The following is a 17744-nucleotide window of genomic DNA, read 5'->3' as shown; positions in this document are numbered from 1 at the left end:
GTTTTCCAGGTGTCACCTTGTCCCAGCCACCTCCCACAGACCTGCATGGCCAGGCTGGCTCTGGGCACAGGGACTCCCTGACAGGCACTGGGCAGCAGCCGGGGCAGCAGGAGGACCTGGGGACAGCTGGAGGTCCGGGGTTCCCTGGGCAGCCTTGGGGGGCTGATGACCTGCCCTGGTGGGCAGCAGCAGGGAGCCCCATGCACCCACGTGTCCACGGAAGCCGCAGGTTCCCAGAGCCGACTGTAGAGGGTGGGCAGCTCCTGGTGTGCTCTCAGGCAGGCCAGATGCAGAAGGTGCCATGCTCTCCCTAACCATCCAACCCTCCTCCCCAGCTTCATCACGTTTCGCTCCTGTGCCTACCTGGACAAGAAGCACACCATCTTTGGACGGTAAGGGAAGCGGCTGTGTGAAGCCTGGGGGTCAGTGGGCTAGGTGGGGTCCTTCCCCACCTGAGGCCTCCTCGCTGCCTTCTCTGTGGACCTGAGCCATGTGCCGTGCTGGCTGTCACTGCTGGGGGTTGAGGCTATGCAGAGCTGGGACGGAGGGTGCTCCCTGTGCCAGGGAAGTCTGGCTCTCCAGACCCACCGGGCTCAGGAGAGGAGGAAACACCCCTGCGTGGCCTGGCCGCTGCCCTGTCTCAGACCTGATGGCGCGCCACTCACAAGCCTGGCCACGCCCAGCTCCCTTCACTCTCTAGTCCAGGGGTCTTTCCAGCATTGTGGGCCGCGTGGTCTCTTGACGCCCACCCAACTGTGTGGAAGCAGCACAAAACAAGGTGGATGCAGGTGATGTGGTTCTGGCCAAGTGGAACTCTGTTACCAAACCAGTGGGGACAGCACAAGCCACATTTGTGACTCCTATTTTTCCTGTGGGTGGGGAACCAAAAGAGAACCAGAAAAAAAACCCAGCTGGATATGCCCAGGGCCATGGTCTGCTGACCCCGCCCTTGCCACGCCCTCTCATCGCCTTCCTGGCTGCTGCCCGAGGACCACCAGGCCAGCCTCGGGGCTCTCAACCCCTCTTCCCACATGCCTTGGGGCCCGGCCATGAGGGTGCCCTCCTTGAGCACATGCAGACCCGCCTCTGTCTCCCTGCTGCAGTGTTGTTGGGGGCTTTGACGTACTGACAGCCATGGAGAATGTGGAGAGTGACCCCAAAACTGACCGCCCTAAGGTCTGTGCCCAGGGAGGTGGGGCGTGGCGGCTGGGGGCCAGGCAGGCGGGGGGAGGACCTGCCGTGCACTGAGCCCCCTCTGCTGCTAGGAGGAGATCCGCATCGATGCCACTACAGTGTTCGTGGACCCCTATGAGGAGGCTGATGCCCAGGTGAGGGGGCACGATGCCACCACCAGGAGGGTCTGGGCCAGCGCACCTTCCCACCCCAAGCCTAGCATCTGTCCTGCCCGAGGTGCTGCTGGTCAGCCTCCACCCTCTTGTGCCACAGATCGCCCAGGAGCGGAAGACACAGCTCGAGGCAGCCCCGGAGACCAAAGTGAAGAGCAGCCAGCCCGAGGCAGGGAGCCAGGGCCCCCAGACCTTCCGCCAGGGCGTGGGCAAGTACATCAACCCAGCAGCCACGTGAGTGCCGCGCGGTTGGCCTCTCTGTTTCCCATGGTGTTTCCTAGGGCTGACTGAGGTCTGAGGGTCAGATCCAGAGGGGCAAGAAAGCCACGGGCACTGGACCTGGGCATGGGCTTGTGCTGTGTGGCCTCTGCAGCCGAGGGACTACCTCTGAAGGCCTGGCCGGGGCCTCTGTGGGTGGAAGCCATCGAATTCGGGGACGTGGGAGCAGCAGGTGGGAGGGGTTGGTCCTATACCGGGAGGGCCGTATGGAGATACAGACAAGTCAGGAGGGGCCGAGGGAGGGCGTGGACTCCCAGCGGCTTCTTTTTCCCAGGAAGCGAGCGGCAGAGGAAGAGCCCTCAACCAGCGCCACTGTCCCCATGTCCAAGAAGAAGCCCAGTCGGGGTTTTGGGGACTTCAGCTCCTGGTAGCAGCAGGTTGGCCACTGTGGACCTTGGTGGGGTTGCAGGGCTGGGGGCCTGTGTCCACATCTCCATTTCCAGTCTTCCTAGCCTGCCCTCTGCTGCCATCCAATAAATGGCTTACCTGCTGCCTGCATCCCTTTTCCTGGCCCCTGGGAGCCCACAGCCTCCCCACCCCTTAACCTGTTGCCAAGGGCCTTGGCCCTGTTTCTAGGACCTGGCCCAGCCAGAGCCCACTGCTGGGACCTCAGAGCATAAGGTCTGCCTTACCCAGGCTGGCGCCCCAGGCCTCCAGTAGGCCAGGTTAGTGAGGAAGGACTGTGTCTCCACATTCTGGTTTCCTTTTTAAGATAGGATCTTGCTCTGTTGCCCAGGCTCCAGTGCAGTGGTGTGATCATGGCTTACTGCAGCCTCAGCCTCCTGGGCTCAAGCAATCCTCCTGCCTTAGCCTCCCAAGTAGCTGGGACTACAGGCATGCACCACCACACCCAGCTGTATAAGTCTGATTTTCTTACGCCTTCTTCTGTTACCTTCTCAGGGACAGCCTATTTATACAACCAGTGTGGTCCCCTGACCAACGCCATCACCTGGGACAAGTTTTCAGACCCCAGACCTACTGAGCCTGAGCCTCTGCAGGTGGGCTTCAGGGGCTTCTGATGGCCGATGCTGGACTGCAGCATTGACTTTCTTGCCGTATCCTGCCTGGGCTCTCGGGGCCCCACTTGCCTGCTCTGGCCACGGGCTTCATCTCAAGCCTGCGTGGCTTCTCTCTGCCCCTATCAGAATCTTGAGGGGACCCACACCTGGTTGAGGCCAGTGTCTCTGGCTGTGAGGAGAACAAGCAGTCCCTCTCCCCACCCTTCTGCTGAGAAGGTGGCCTTGCTGCTTTCAGGCCCGGCCATTGGGCTCCGACTCTGCTCCTCCTGTCACTGACTGATGGCCTTTGGCCGGCTGCATCAGCATCTCCTAACGTCAAGACCCTCCCTCGACCCCATTTTTCTGTTAAATGTGCCCCTGGCTCGCTTTTTCTTCTGTTTTCAGCCCAGGCCAGTGGTCAGTGTTCTCATGTCATGGACCCTCCTTCGCGTCTCGGGCTCCCTGTTGCCCTCAGGCCCCCCACTTCTAGTTCTTCACACTAAGCCCTAACTTTTTTTTTTTTTTTTTTTTTTGAGACGGAGTCTCGCTCTGCCGCGCAGGCTGGAGTGCAGTGGCCAGATCTCGGCTCACTGCAAGCTCCACATCCCGGGTTCACGCCATTCTCCTGCCTCAGCCTCCCGAGTATCTGGGACTACAGGCGCCCGCCACCTCGCCCGGCTAGTTTTTTGTATTTTTTAGTAGAGACGGGGTTTCACCGTGTCAGCCAGGATGGTCTCGATCTCCTGACCTCATGATCCGCCCGTCTCGGCCTCCCAAAGTGCTGGGATTACAGGCTTGAGCCACCGCGCCCGGCCAAGCCCTAACTTCTTAGGCCTTATTCTTGGTTGTCTCATTTTTGTTGCCCCAAATCTTGAACCTGTCAGTACGTTCCAGGCTGTACCTCTGCCCTTCCTTTTCTCATCACTGATGCTGAAGCCGCAGGCCCGAGCCCTTTGTCTCCCTGGATGCTGGGTGGCGCCTCATCTGCATCCCTGCCTCACCCTGTCCACTGCCACAGGCTGCCTGATGACCGCTAGAGACACGTCTGTCCCTTATCACCCTGCTGCACACCAGCCTCTGGCCCTTCATCATGCTAAGAACAAGAACTGCACCACGGCTGGCTCCGCCTCTTCTCCAGCCCATCCCGCTGCAGCCTGTCACCCGTCTGTGACTGTTGACCAGGCCCCTGGAGTGACTTTTGACGCCCTCAATGCCTCCCGCCAGGCACTGTCCTCAGCGAGGTCTGGTCTAGCCCTGGCAGTAACTCACTTGTAAGAGGCTCAGACACCAAGCTGGGCCTGCACAGTAGGACGCAGTGACTGCACAGGTGTCTACACACCCGTAGGTCTCTGAGGCAGCATCCAGGGTACAGGTGTGGGTGGTGGGGGGTGGAGGCCTGACCAGGGAGGGAGAAGCAGGTTTGGAGAAGACCCTGTGGCCACCCTGGCTGGCCCTGACTGTATTCTCTGGCTACATTCAAATCCCCCCAATGGTGGGGGCAGAGAAGTGGGACCAGGCCGCCCTTGGCTCCAGAGCTGGAAGAACCTAAGACTGCCCTCTGCTCTCAGGGATGCCACAGAGAGCCTGGGCTCAGCCTTCTGCATCAGGACATGGCCTCGTCCACTGAGCACACAACTTAAACATCTGACATCAGAAGCTTTATTTGTAAACCTCACACAGATAAGGACCAAGGGCTGGCAGCGTGGCCAGAGGACAGGGGAAATTGAAGGCCCCGTGCTTGAGCTTGGCAGTCCTGCTCCTTGCAGTGAAGCCGCCGTGGGTGACCGTCCAGCCTCACCCAATGGCCTGCACAGTGAGGGAAGGGCTTCAGGGCCATCTGCCCCTGGGGCAGGGGACAGGCCACCAAGGACCTTTGGCAAGTGAAGGTTTACATTTCTGTAGTTTGTTTTAGAGCTTAATTTGCAGGTTTTTAGCTATTAAAACCACTTGAATTATTTTTAATAACCTGATGAGGGCATCAGGTAAATAAAAGGATTTTGGGAAGATTCTTATTTCTGATTCTAATATCTGACAGATGCCATCAAGAATAAGCATTAAGGTATAAAAATACTGTGTGTGTATAAAACAATGCCAAACCACATTTCCTACAGCAAATGCACTGTGCCATTTATAACCCTGACATCACCTCCCAAGGCTCTCAAGGAAGATTTGTTTTAAATAAATAGAAGTCCCAGATGATATTGTTCAGGAATTTTAGAGGGTGGTGGACATGGTCTTGCGAATAGCACTTCCCCTGTCGCCAGCTCATGGTCTATTCATTTGGTTTAAAAATGAGCTTGCATTTTGCAGAAGCCCAACAACAACAACAAAAAAGTGATAAAAGTTTTGTTGGTATAAGTTACAAAAAAAAAAATACAAAATAAGTCATAAGAAAATTCATAAGACTACTAGTAAAAAATGTTCAATCGATGCCGTCAGTAAAGACAAAAACCAAAGTGCCCAAAACGAGGGAGCAGCGAACTCGCCCAACACGCAGAACAGCTCTAAATAGAACTTGAGTGTGTACAAAAACCACTCGGAAGAGTTAGAAGATTCTTCAGTGTAAGTGAAGCATCTTGAGTCACTCAGGACCTGGCTGTCCTCACACCCATAGCAGGCTGGGGACGGCACAAACCCCCAACTGTTTCCCCTAGTCCCCAGGGCATCCAAGGCTGGGTTCCCACATGGGAGAGGAATGAAGACTCGAAGGGAAGGGTCAGTTTAAGTTTTCAGTGAACAACTTCTTCCAGTCGGGAAGGTGTCTCAGCCTCTTCAGAGTCTCAGACAATTGACTGAAGCCATAGGTGTTGCTAACTTCATGTGCCAGCTCGTGGGCGGAGCCTCTCCAGGCTTGAGACAGGGCAGCAAGAGCCCTGCAGCGTGCAGTGACCCCTGCGCTCTAGATGGCCGCACGCGAGCTCAGGAGGTCGGGATGTGCTGGGCCAGCCTGAACCCATGAGGGAGACTAGCGCAGGCATAAGGCAGCTTGCAGGGCCATAGCTGGATGTGGAGGCTTACAAGACGGTACAAAAATTTCCTTCCTTTCCTAAGTGGAAGATGTGCTTTTAAGGAACTTCTGCCTCTGTCACTCCTGCTGAGTTGATGCATCTCAGTGCCATGCCCACCAGGGCAGCGGCATGTCCCACATACTGAGGCTTGGGCCAAGAGATGGCACCCAAAGGCATGCTCTACATGGGCAGTGAGCTTGAGTGGGCACAGCCCAGTGCCTGCATGGACCATAGGTCTGGGTTTAGGAAGGGCTTAAGTCAGGGGAGGTGTGAAGCTGGACAGGTGGCCATGTTCTTACTGCCAGCTCGCACTCTTGCCCCTAGACTAGCCTTGTCTGAAGGCAGCTTCAGAGTCACTCGCCAGGCAGAGAACTATCCAGGCTCAGTGCTCTCCTATCTGCTGCCCCTTGGCCTCCCCCAGTCTCCTGCCTGCCCTCTGTGCCCTGAGACAGGTTACTAAATGTTGAAAACCAAACTTATCTGGGAATGGTTTTTGACCTCCATCCTCTGCAAAGTGGCCTAAACCCTTACGGGGTGCCCACTCCTGGTGGAGGGCAGGTGGATGGGTGGATTGTAATTTATAATAAAATATGTGGCAGAAACACAGGCCTTAGGAGATTGCACAGGCCCCTCTATCAGTTCAAGTGACATGGGACAGCACCACGCAGGGACGGGCGATGCGGCTAGCAGGCCAGGCGCCTTCATTCACAAAGGCTAAACCTGTCTTGTTGCTTTAACCTTTTCTGAACAAATTTTCAACATTCTGGCAAACGTCAAGTTTTGAAGTTTTTCCTGTGGGTTCTGGCCTCTTTCATATGCAAAAATAATTTTTTCTTCAAGTACATCCAGGGTAGAAAATGAAATCCGACTTTTACTCGGTCCAGTGTGTTACTCTATAACGACATGGACCAGCCCCTCAGCAACTACCTGACACCTAAGCTGCTGTCACCGCTGAGGGCACAACCCCTGCTACCAGACCCCGTGAGGCTGTCGCCTCAGTAACGGCACCTCTGCAGGCCCCTGGGACAGCCTTCTCTAAGGGCCAGCTCACCTGCTTTCTAGATAAGGAATCTACTGGCTTAAATAAACAACCTGTTCCACTAGACACATTTCTCAATTCAGAGCATATCTAAAATGTCATCAGTGCTGGCCTCTGTTTCTGAACAGGCTAAAAACCAAAAATACCCTTAGTGTATAAGTCTGTTGACTGCCTCTGTAAGATTCTTAAATGAACGCTGTACTTCAGTGGTTCATTTGAAAGAGGAATAGCCAATTTGAAGTTTTGCGAATTTTAAGAAAAAGAGTGGGGTGGAGGATGGGCTACAATACCTTTTCTCTAAGAAGGGGAATGGTGAGACTTGCTATCTAAAGAGACCCTGTCCCTATGGTCTTCAGAGACTTAGTTTGGTTCTTTTTTTTTGAGACGGAGTCCTGCTCTGTCACCAGGCTGGAGTGCGGTGGCACGATCTCGGCTCACTGCAACCTCCGCCTCCTGGGTTCAAGTGATTCTCCTGCATCAGCCTCCCGAGTAGCTGGGACTACAGGCATGCGCCACCATACCCAGCTAATTTTTTTTTTTTTTTTGAGACGAAGTCTCGCTCTTGTGCCCCAGGCTGGAGTGCGATGGTGCCATCTTAGCTCACTGCAACCTCCGCCTCCCAGGTTCAAGTGATTCTCCTGCCTCAGCCTCCTGAGTAGCTAAGATTACAGGCACCACCACCACGCCCAGCTAATTTTTGTATTTTTAGTAGAGACGGGGTTTCACCATGTTGGCCAGGATGGTCTCAAACCCCTGACCTCAGGTGATCCACCCGCCTCGGCCTCCCAAAGTGCTGGGATTACAGGCGTGAGCCACCGCGCCCGGCCTCAGTTTGGTTTTCAACTGAACCTTAAAAAAGCAGAGCCCAACTGTATTGAAGACAAAGGTGAAAGGAAGGTATTAACTAGGCGGGTAAGTCATCAGTTGGTTAATTCTCTAGAACTTGAGAAGTTAGAAAAAGCTCACTGAAGATTTTCAGAAACAACCGTGTACATGAAGAGGACAGATCGGAGGGGACACCTTACCCACAGAGATGGCCGAGAGTGTCAAGAGCTATGTGCAGCTAGCCTTTGAGGTCAGAGGGCAAGAAAGGCTGCCACCGGCTGCTCCTACGTTTCCATTACATTCAGTTTCTTTCACAAAACAGCATTCGAAGGAGAAGGGAAAGTTCGCACTTTACTCCCAGCCATTGTCTTTGATCATGTGAGCAAGCTCAATGATGAATTTTCCTTCCTTATATTTCTGACTGCTCTCAAACGCATGCTCCTTGAAAAAGAAAAGGGAGATGAAGGTTTCAGGACAGAAGGTTTCACTTTTAAATTTCATCACTCTTTTGGCAAAAAAACCCCCCCAAGTCTATACTATTAACTATACCCAGATGTTCCCTGAGCTGTGCACTCACCCAGCGCTGAGGGGTCTGTTCCAGGTGAGTCCACTGAGGCAGTGCAGGTTTACTTTACATTTGTTGTTGAAAGTTTTTCATGTGCTTGCTTCGGCAGCACATACACTAAAAGGTTTTTCATTTGCTTGTTTTGAGATAGGGTCTCACTCTGTCGCCCAGGCTGGAATGCAGTGGTGTGGTCATAGCTCCCTGCAGCCTTGGCCTCCGGGGCTCAAGTGATCCTTCCACCTCAGGCTCCCAAAGTGCTGGGATTACTTGTAGGACAGTGTGAATGCAGATCTGTTTACTGAAAATTTACTACGTGTGGGGCGATTTAAGAGGCTTGAAGAGATGCAAAAGACTACACTCCAGGAATTCTGTGCATAACTAGAGTGAAGGCAAATACAGGGAGAGTGACGGAGGCTGGCACAGTGGTGCACATCTGTAATCCCAGCCCTTTGGGAGGCCAAGGCAGGAGGATGACTTGAGTCTAGGAGTTCGAGACAAGCCTACGCAACAAAAACTTAGCTGGGTGTGGTGTGCCTGTAGTCCCAGCTACTTGGGAGGGTGAGGTGGAGGACCGCTTCAACCCAGAAGGTCGAAGCTGCAATGAGCTGAGATCGACCAAGACCCTGTCTCAAAACAAAACAACAACAACAAAAGAACAGGATATCTGGAGAAGGCCCTGCATGGGGAGGAGTTAACATCTCTCCCACAGACACGTCCTCATCCTTTTGTTTTGCTGAGTGTGTGGCCTGGTGCTAGGGACACAGAAGACCAAGATGGGTCCTGCCTATCCAAGCGGCAGCCGCAGGTGTGGCAGACACAGGAAGGACTGTGCCAGCAGGAAGCAGCGGGTGCAGCCGTAGAGGGGAATGCAGTGTGGTGGCCATGCAGGGAAGGCAGGGGTTTCTGGAAGTGGGGCCCACAGATGGGTGAGGGGCTGACTGACCAGGGGGAAGGGCTGGGGATGCCTGCCAGTCTTGTGCAGCCCGTTTCCACCGTGTGAACTGTGGCCTTCCAAAGCTCACGAGGAATCTGGGAGACCAGAGATGATCAGGAATTCAGGAAAGAGGGAGAGCAGGTGGCCTGGACCCGGCGAACACCAGAGCCTGAATGGGAAAGCCTCCTTCAAAAAAGAAAGGCAGGCAGGCCGTGGGCGGTGGCTCACGCCTGTAATCCCAGCACTCTGGGAGGCTGAGGTGGGTGGATCACTTGAGGTCAGGAGTTTGAGACCATCTCAAAAACAAACAAAAGCCAGGGAAGGCATGGGAGCACCCAACAGATGGCAGATGGCCAGGGGGTCAAAACCATGGAATCTGAGGTGGCCTTGGGGAGGGGAGGACTCGGCCACAAAGGTCGGCCAGAGAGAGTGGAGCCTGGAAGAGAGACCTCAGGGCAGTGTGGAGGAGGGAAGCGGGGCAAGAGGGTGCAGGGCCTGAGGGGGCCAGGTTTGTTGGCTTTGGAGGCCAGATCAGCCATGTGGTAGAGAGGGAAGGGAACTAGAGGTGAAGGCTGGAGAGGAGGTGGGGACTGCGACCTTCAAATCAAGGTCTCCGGGGAAGAGGGATCTGGGCAGCTGCTCATGGGCAGCTCTCTGACTCTCACTCCAGCAGGTCTGGCGCTGAGGGGTCTTCCAGGCTTGTCCCTGATGGTGGGCACAGCCTCCTGCAGTCCCCCGCAGCCCTCTCAGCCTCCTCCCACACCCAGGCTCTGCTCAGGGGCAGAGGGCAGGCTGGGTGCAGACAGCCTGGCTTAGGAAGAAATGGGCCTGAACATGTGTTTTGTTTTTTGTTTTGGGTTGGGGCCTGTCACCCAGGCTGGAGGGCAGCGGTGTGGTCATGCCTCACCGGAGCCTGGACTGCCCGCCTCGGCTGAGGAGCTGGGGTTTCTGAAAGCACTGTGACCGGTACCAGGGGCCACACTGCAGGGGGAGGTGTGGGTCAGTGGCAACTTAGTGGCACATCCCCTTGTGGCACGAGCGTCCCTTAGAAACCGGCAGCACTCACGTATTTCCACCCGAGTGTGGTCTTGCAGTTCTCGCAGTAGATGTCGGCGACCGCATGCAGCCCGGTGAGAAGGACCCTCTCCTCTGCGGGGCCGCAGCCCACGTTCACCCTGAGGGGAAAGAGGGGCCACCGTGCTGCAGGCCCGGCCCCTCAGCGGGCCCCGCCCCATTCCCCTAAGAGTTCCCCCAAAACAGGGAACCTCCCAAAGAGCAGCGCCCTGCCTCTCCCCGGCCCTGCCCGCCCCCACCATCAATGGGGAAGATCAGTGATGGGACAGGCTAGGGGCAAGATCCTTAGTGCATTTCAGAAACTCCCAGGTGGGGGATGGTGGGTTCTTTCAGGACCCCTAACCAGGTGATTCTACACAGGGCGCTGGGTAGGTGCCATCCAGACCATCCCGGGGCCCACGCCGCCCCCCAGGCTGAACCAGGGTACTCACACGGAATTGAAGAGGTAGGCGCGTCCCTGGCTCCCCTGAAAGGACTGAAAGAAGAAGGTCCCGTGAGATTGGCTGCGAGTACTTTCTGGAACAAAGGGGTGCTGCTCAGAGCCAGGGGAGCCCAGCCCCACGGCCCAAGTTCTGTTAGCTGCACCCAGACGGGTCACCGGGAGCAGACACCGGTGTCCCCCCTCCAGAACTCCACTTCTACTAACAACAGCCACTTAACGGGGCTGCAAGCTGTTTTTCAGTGTAGACGGTCAGGAAGTGGCTGATTCTGCTGCATCAACATTCTGCAAGTGACTATTATTGGAAATCATGGCAAAATCAGTTTTTAAATGGTGAGCTTCGTATGTCTGATTAGAAGAGTTCTGAGAGGGGATCACGAATGATTTTCTCTACCCGAAAACCCACAGATCCTCAAAATGCTCTCCTCGCCGCCTCTTCTGCAGCAGTTCAGATGCGCTCACTGTCAGATACTAGGCGCAGGGGGAAGTGTCCATACTTTCCCACTGAAATGTTTTAAAAGTCACAGCATGACTGAGCATGGTGGCTCACGCCTGTAACCCCAGCATTTTGGAAGGCTGAGGCGGGCGGATCACCTGAGGTCAGGAGTTTGAGACCAGCCTGGCCAACATGGTGAAACCCCACCTCTACTAAAAATACAAAAGTTAGCTGAGCGTGGTGGCGGGCACCAGTAACCCCAGCTACTTGGGTGGCTAAGACAGGAGAATCACTTGAACCTGGGAGGTGTAGGCTGCAGTGAGCCAAGATTGTGCCACTGCACTCCAGCCTGGGCAACAAGAGTGAAACTCTGTCTGGGAAAAAAAAAAAAAAAAAGGTCACAGCACAAGATAGCCTCTCACTTGGAGAAAGGCTCTTCCAGTGACATCTATCCCACCAGGAAAATACCATGCGCTGAGAAACCGCGCATGGTACATTCACGTATTCTAAGATGGCCAAGCGTGAAAGAGTCAGAATAGGGCATCTGCACCCCCGATGCACTCGGTCACTCTCCACGACCTTTGACCTCACGGGACAAGTGGGAACGCCTGCTCCAGTGCCAGCTTCAAGTCTCGATCGATCTCAAACATAATCAAAGAAATGCAAACCAAATCAAAAACTTTGGGGGGAGTTGGGGTTTTTTTGAGATGGAGTCTCACTTTGTCACTCAGGCTGGAGTGCAGTGACACCACCTGGACTCACTGTAGCCTCTGCCTCCAGGGTTCAAGCAATTCTCCTGCCTGAGCCTCTCCAGTAGCTAGGACTACAGGCACACACCACTAGGCCCAGCTAATTTTTATATTTTTAGAGATAGGATTTTTAGAGATAGGGTTTCGCCATGTTGGCCAGGCTGGTCTTGAACTCCTGGCCTGAAGTGATCCGCCCACTTTGGCCTCCCAAAGTGTTGAGATTGCATGTGGGAGCCAACGTGCCTGGCTTATATTACAGTTTATAATGGAGGCTGTCATTTAAAAATGTCTTGGGTCAGCTGATAAGAGATGCTCACTCAATACCACTCCCACAAAGGAAACTGCATATGTCATACATGATGTACACTGTCAGATTTTCATATCTAAATTTCATTGGAAAGAAAACAAGAAAGCAACATTTCTGTATAAAACAAAGAGGTTTTGGCTGGGCGCGGTGGCTCACGCCTGTAATCCCAGCACTTTGGGAGGCCGAGACGGGTGGATCACGAGGTCAGGAGATCGAGACCATCCTGGCTAGCACAGTGAAACCCCATCTCTACTAAAAAATACAAAAAAATTAGCCGGGCGGGCCGGGCGTGGTGGCTCACGCCTGTAATCCCAGCACTTTGGGAGGCCGAGGTGGGCAGATCACAAGGTCAGGAGATCGAGACCATGGTGAAACCCCGTCTCTACTAAAAATAGAAAAAATTAGCCGGGCGCAGGGGCGGGCGCCTGTAGTCGCAGCTACTCGGGAGGCTGAGGCAGGAGAATGGCGTGAACCCGGGAGGCGGAGCTTGCAGTGAGCCGAGATTGCGCCACTGCACTCCAGCCTGGGCGACAGAGCGAGACTCCGTCTCAAAAAAAAAAAAAATTAGCCGGGCGAGGTGGCGGGTGCCTGTAGTCCCAGCTACTCGGGAGGCTGAGGCAGGAGAATGGCATGAACCTGGGAGGCGGAGCTTGCAGTGAGCTGAGATCCGGCCACTGTACTCCAGCCTGGGCGACAGAGCGAGACTCCGTCTCAAAAAAAAAAAAAAAAAAAAAAACAAAACAAAGAGGTTTTGTATTGGCAGGTGTGAACCACCATGCCCGCCCTTTTTGGGGGTTTTTGGTCTAACAAAGGCAAAAGGCTATGAAGAATGTGACTGAAACACTATTTGACAATATTGAACTGGAAAAGGCACATAATATAGGACCCAGCAGTCCCACTTCTAAGAATTTACAGTAAACAACAAACTAGCTTGAGTATATAAGGAAATGCAACAAGAATGGTCACAGATTATAGTGTTCATAATTAGGAAAACAAACAACAACAAAAATGGGCTGAGGCAGGAGGACTGCTTGAGCTCAGGAGTTCGAAGAGCCATGATTATACCACTGCACTCCAGCCTGGGGGACAGAGCAAGAAACTGCCTCTAAAAATATAAAAGAGGCCGGGAGCAGTGGCTCATGCCTGTAATCCCAGCACTTTGGGAGGCCGAGGTGGGTGGATCACCTAAGGTCAGGATTTCAAGACCAGCCTGGCCAACATGGAGAAACCCTGTCTCTAATAAAAATACAAAAATTAGCTGGGCATGGTGGAGGGTGCCTGTATTCCCAGCTACTCAGGAGGCTGAGGCAGGAGAATCACTTGAACCCAGGAGGTGGAGGTTGCAGTGAGCCGAGATCGCACCATTGCACTCCAGCCTGGGTGACAAGAGTGAAACTCTGCCTCAAAAAATTTTTTTAAAAAGGCTGGGCACGGTGGTTCACGCCTGTAATCCCAGCACTTTGCAAGGCTGAGGCAGGCAAATCACAAGTTCAGGAGTTCAAGACCAGCCTGGCCAGCACGGTGAAACCCCGTCTCTACTAAAAATACAAAAATTAGCTGGGCATGGTGGTGCATGCCTGTAATCCCAGCTACTCGGGAGGCTGAGGCAGGAGAATTGCTTGAACCAGGACCCGGGAGGTGGATGTTGCAGTGAGCTGAGATCGCACCACTATACTCCAGACTGGGCTACACAGCGAGGCTACATCTCACAAAAACAAAACAAAAAAAGCCTTAACCAGGAAGTCAGGTACTCATCCATAAGTGAGTAAGCAACTGCATCCACATATGGGCCTCATGCAGGGGATGGGAAGGTAGGAGCAGATATGGAAAAACAGTCATAGGCTAGGCACTATGGCTGTAATTCCAGCACTTTGAGAGGCCAGGGCAGGTAGATCACCTGAGGTCAGGAGTTCAAGACCAGCCCATGCAACATGGCAAAACCCTGTCCCTACAAAAAGTACAAAAATTAGCAGGGCATGGTGTCTGTGAGCCTGAAGTCCCAGCTATTTGGGAGGCTGAGGCAGGAAAATCACTTGAGCACAGGATGTGGAGGTTGCAGTGAGCTGAGATTTTGCCACTGCACTCCAGCTTGGGTGACAGGAGAAGCCCTGTCTAAAAAAAAAGAAAGAAAAAAATAGTCATAAAAGTCATAAAATATTAAGGGAGGAAAAGTTTAGCTGTAAAGTAAGTGTCACTTGAGCCCTTTAAAGTGAAATTGGATCACGAGGTCAGGAGATCGAGACCATCCTGGCTAACACGGTGAAACCTCATCTCTACTAAAAATACAAAAAATTAGCTGGGCGAGGTGGCGGGCGCCTGTAGTCCCAGCTACTCGGGAGGCTGAGTCAGGAGAATGGCGTGAACCCCGGAGGCAGAGCTTGCAGTGATCCAAGATTGTGCCACCATTCCAGCCTGGGCGACAGAGCAAAACTCCATCTCAAAATAATAATAATAATAATAATAAAGTGAAACATATGTTTCCATTAAAACAAAATAACGACAACAGATGCCAAACTACTAACAGTGACATCTCCAAGGAATGGAGCAGGACAAGGCAGGAGGACGAAGCAAGTCTCCTTGTTTACACATATACATTATTTTAATGTGATTATGAGCAATATTATATAATTTTTAAAAAATGAAAAGGGTCCAGCACAATGCCTCATGCCTATAATCCCAGCACTTTGGGAGGCCGAGGTGGGAGGATCACTTGAGGCCAGGAGCTCAAGACCAGCCTGGACAACATGGTGAAACCCCATCTCTACTAAAAATACAAAAAATTAGCTGGGTGTGGTGGCGGACACCTGTAATCTGAGCTACTTGGGAGGCTGAGGCAGGAGACTCGCTTGAACCTGGGAGACAGAGGTTGCAGTGAGTGAGATGGCACCACTGCACTCCAGCCTGGGCGACAAAGCAAGGCTCCGTCTCAAACAACAACAACAACAACAAAGCAGAGCCCCCAGCTGTCCCTGGTAGACATCCCACCTGAGCATGAAATAAACCTGTGTTTTAAGCTGCTGAGATCTGGGGAGGCTCTTTTTCCTCAGCATTCAGGCTTAAAAATGAGTATTCCCTTAAGTGGCATTCTAGGATTAGGAACATTGTTCTATGTTCAGTTTTTTTTTTTTTTTTGAGACGGAGTCTTGCTCTGGCTCCAGCAATTCAGGCTGGAGTGCAGTGGTGCAATCTCAGCTCACTGCAAGCTCCGCCTCCCTGGTTTACACCATTCTCCTGCCTCAGCCTCCCGAGTAGCTGGGACTACAGGCGCCCAACACCACGCCTGGCTAATTTTTTGTATTTTTAGTAGAGACGGGGTTTCACTGTGTTAGCCAGGATGGTCTCGATCTCCTGACCTCGCGATCCGCCCACCTCGGCCTCCCAAAGTGCTGGGATTACAGGCGTAAGCCACCGTGCCTGGCCTATGTTCAGTTTAATAATCATCTTACAGACTCTTCCCACATCCTCATCAGTCTTCAATTTTCTGGACTGAATTTCCTAATTCTCACCTACTCTGAAAGTCCTTACTTTTTTTTTTTTTTTTTTTTTTTTTTTTTGAGACGGAGTCTCGCTCTGCCGCCCAGGCTGGAGTGCAGTGGCCGGATCTCAGCTCACTGCAAGCTCCGCCTCCCGGGTTCCCGCCATTCTCCTGCCTCAGCCTCCCGAGTAGCTGGGACTACAGGCACCCGCCACCTCGCCCGGCTAGTTTTTTGTATTTTTTAGTAGAGACGGGGTTTCACCGTGTCAGCCAGGATGGTCTCGATCTCCTGACCTCGTGATCCGCCCGTCTCGGCCTCCCAAAGTGCTGGGATTACAGGCTTGAGCCACCGCGCCCGGCCAAGTCCTTACTTTTAATAGGGTTTGGCTCAGAGACAAGAGCAGCTCTGTGATTCAGACTCAGAGCTGTCTTATCAGAGTTGGGGCCAGCAAACTCCTTCTGTAAATTAGAGCCAGGAGAGAAGTAGTTTAGGCTTTGGGGGACATATGGTCCTTGTTCTAATTACTCTGTAAACAGATGAGCACAGCTGTGATCTATGAAAACCTTGCATAAACAGGTGGTGTGACAGATTTGGACCACAGATCAGAGTTTGCTAACTAGATGGAGCTTTCTAGTAACCAGAGCTGCCTACAGCAGCAACAGGCTCCCTGGAGCCAGGGGATCCCTTGTTATGACAAATACTAACTTAGAGGCTGTGGAGACAGTGCCTCTCGCCTCGCAGGTGCTGGAGCCTGTTCTGTGGGGCAGGTGTTCTCTGTGGTCTCAGTGAATCCTCATCAGAATCACCACGGAAGGGAGAAGAACTCACTCTCATCGTCATCCTGCCACCTCGCCTGGCCCAACTGCCACCTCGCCCGGCCCATCACCCACGGAGGCACGAGGTCCAATCCTTTCTGGTGGTTTGTGTGCTCAGAGAGCTTAGTTCTTGGCACTTTTTTCGTCCTGAAATGCTCATTTGGCACCGAATGACTTCTGACAGGCTTCTGCTTTTCTTTTCTTTTTTTTTTTTTTTTGAGACAGAGTCTCACTCTCAGTCACCCAGGCTGGAGTGTACTGGTGTGATCTCAGCTCACTGCAACCTCTGCCTCCTGCGTTCAAGCAATTCTCATGTCTCAGTCTCCTGAATAGCTGGGATTACAGGTGTGTGCCACCATGCCCAGCTAATTTTTATTTTTATTTTTTTGAGACGGAGTCTCACGCTGTTGCCCAGGCTGGAGTGCAGTGGCGCGATCTCGGCTCACTGCAAGCTCCGCCTCCCGGGTTCCCACCATTCTCCTGCCTCAGCCTCCTGAGTAGCTGGGACTACAGGCGCCCGCCACCACGCCCGGCTAATTTTTTGTATTTTTAGTAGAGACGGGGTTTCACTGTGGTCTCGATCTCCTGACCTTGTGATCCGCCCGCCTCGGCCTCCCAAAGTGCTGGGATTACAGGCTTGAGCCACCGCGCCCGGCCGCCCAGCTAATTTTTATTTTTATTTTTTTGAGACGGAGTCTCAGTCTGTCGCCAAGGCTGGAGCGTAGTGGCCGGATCTCGGCTCACTGCAAGCTCCGCCTCCCGGGTTCACGCCATTCTCCTGCCTCAGCCTCCCGAGTAGCTGGGACTACAGGCGCCCGCCATCTCGCCCAGCTAGTTTTTTTGTATTTTTTAGTAGAGACGGGGTTTCACCGTGTTAGCCAGGATGGTCTTGATCTCCTGACCTCGTGATCCGCCTGTCTTGGCCTCCCAAAGTGCTGGGATTACAGGCTTGAGCCACTGCGCCCGGCCATTTTTTTGTATTTTTAATAGAGACTCTGTTTCACCATGTTAGCCATGCTGGTTTTAAACTCCTGACCTCAAGTGATCCACCCACCTTGGCCTTCCAGAGTGCTGGGATTACAGATGTAAGCCACCGTGCCCAGACAGGCTTCTGCTCTTGATACAATTTTTTTTTTGCTTTTTTAGACAGAGTTTCACTCTTGTTGCCCAGGCTGGAGTGCAGTGGTGCAATCTTGGCTCACCGCAAAGGCCGCCTCCCGGGTTCAAATGATTCTCCTGCCTCAGCCTCCCAAGTAGCTGGGATTACAGGTATGTGCCACTACACCCAGCTAATTTTGTATTTTTTTTTATTTTTGAGACGGAGTATCACTTTGTCACCCAGGCTGGAGTGCAGTGGCACTATCTCGGCTCGCTGCAACCTCTGCCTCCCGGGTTCACGCCGTTCTCCTGCCTCAGCCTCCCAAGTAGCTGGGACTACAGGCACCCGCCACCAC

The 17744-nt window shown here is 53.3% G+C and overlaps 3 protein-coding genes across 3 annotated transcripts in view; 1 reads left to right on the top strand and 2 right to left on the bottom strand.

The window, feature by feature from the left end:
- Positions 1-3151, top strand: part of PPIL2 (peptidylprolyl isomerase like 2) — a 55359-nt gene extending 52208 nt beyond the window's left edge. Inside the window, exons 17-22 of the mRNA XM_050746153.1 lie at positions 336-392; positions 1104-1176; positions 1266-1328; positions 1447-1580; positions 1900-2002; positions 2526-3151. Coding sequence (XP_050602110.1) covers positions 336-392; positions 1104-1176; positions 1266-1328; positions 1447-1580; positions 1900-1996 — 424 coding nt within the window. The 3' untranslated portion in view covers positions 1997-2002; positions 2526-3151. The remainder of the gene's footprint in view (positions 1-335; positions 393-1103; positions 1177-1265; positions 1329-1446; positions 1581-1899; positions 2003-2525) is intronic.
- Positions 1-17744, bottom strand: part of TMEM191C (transmembrane protein 191C) — a 288801-nt gene that overhangs the window by 234976 nt on the left and 36081 nt on the right. The gene's annotated exons all lie outside the window — the stretch shown is intronic.
- Positions 4260-17744, bottom strand: part of YPEL1 (yippee like 1) — a 38462-nt gene continuing 24977 nt past the window's right edge. The window contains exons 3-5 of the mRNA XM_050746428.1: positions 10500-10543; positions 10061-10169; positions 4260-7936 (exon numbers count right to left, since the gene is read on the bottom strand). Coding sequence (XP_050602385.1) covers positions 7847-7936; positions 10061-10169; positions 10500-10543 — 243 coding nt within the window. The 3' untranslated portion in view covers positions 4260-7846. The remainder of the gene's footprint in view (positions 7937-10060; positions 10170-10499; positions 10544-17744) is intronic.

The sequence above is a fragment of the Macaca thibetana genome, chromosome 10 (genome assembly GCF_024542745.1).
Source record: "Macaca thibetana thibetana isolate TM-01 chromosome 10, ASM2454274v1, whole genome shotgun sequence".
In the NCBI taxonomy this organism is placed as follows: Eukaryota; Metazoa; Chordata; class Mammalia; order Primates; family Cercopithecidae; genus Macaca; species Macaca thibetana.
This window is presented reverse-complemented; position numbering and strand designations above follow the sequence as displayed.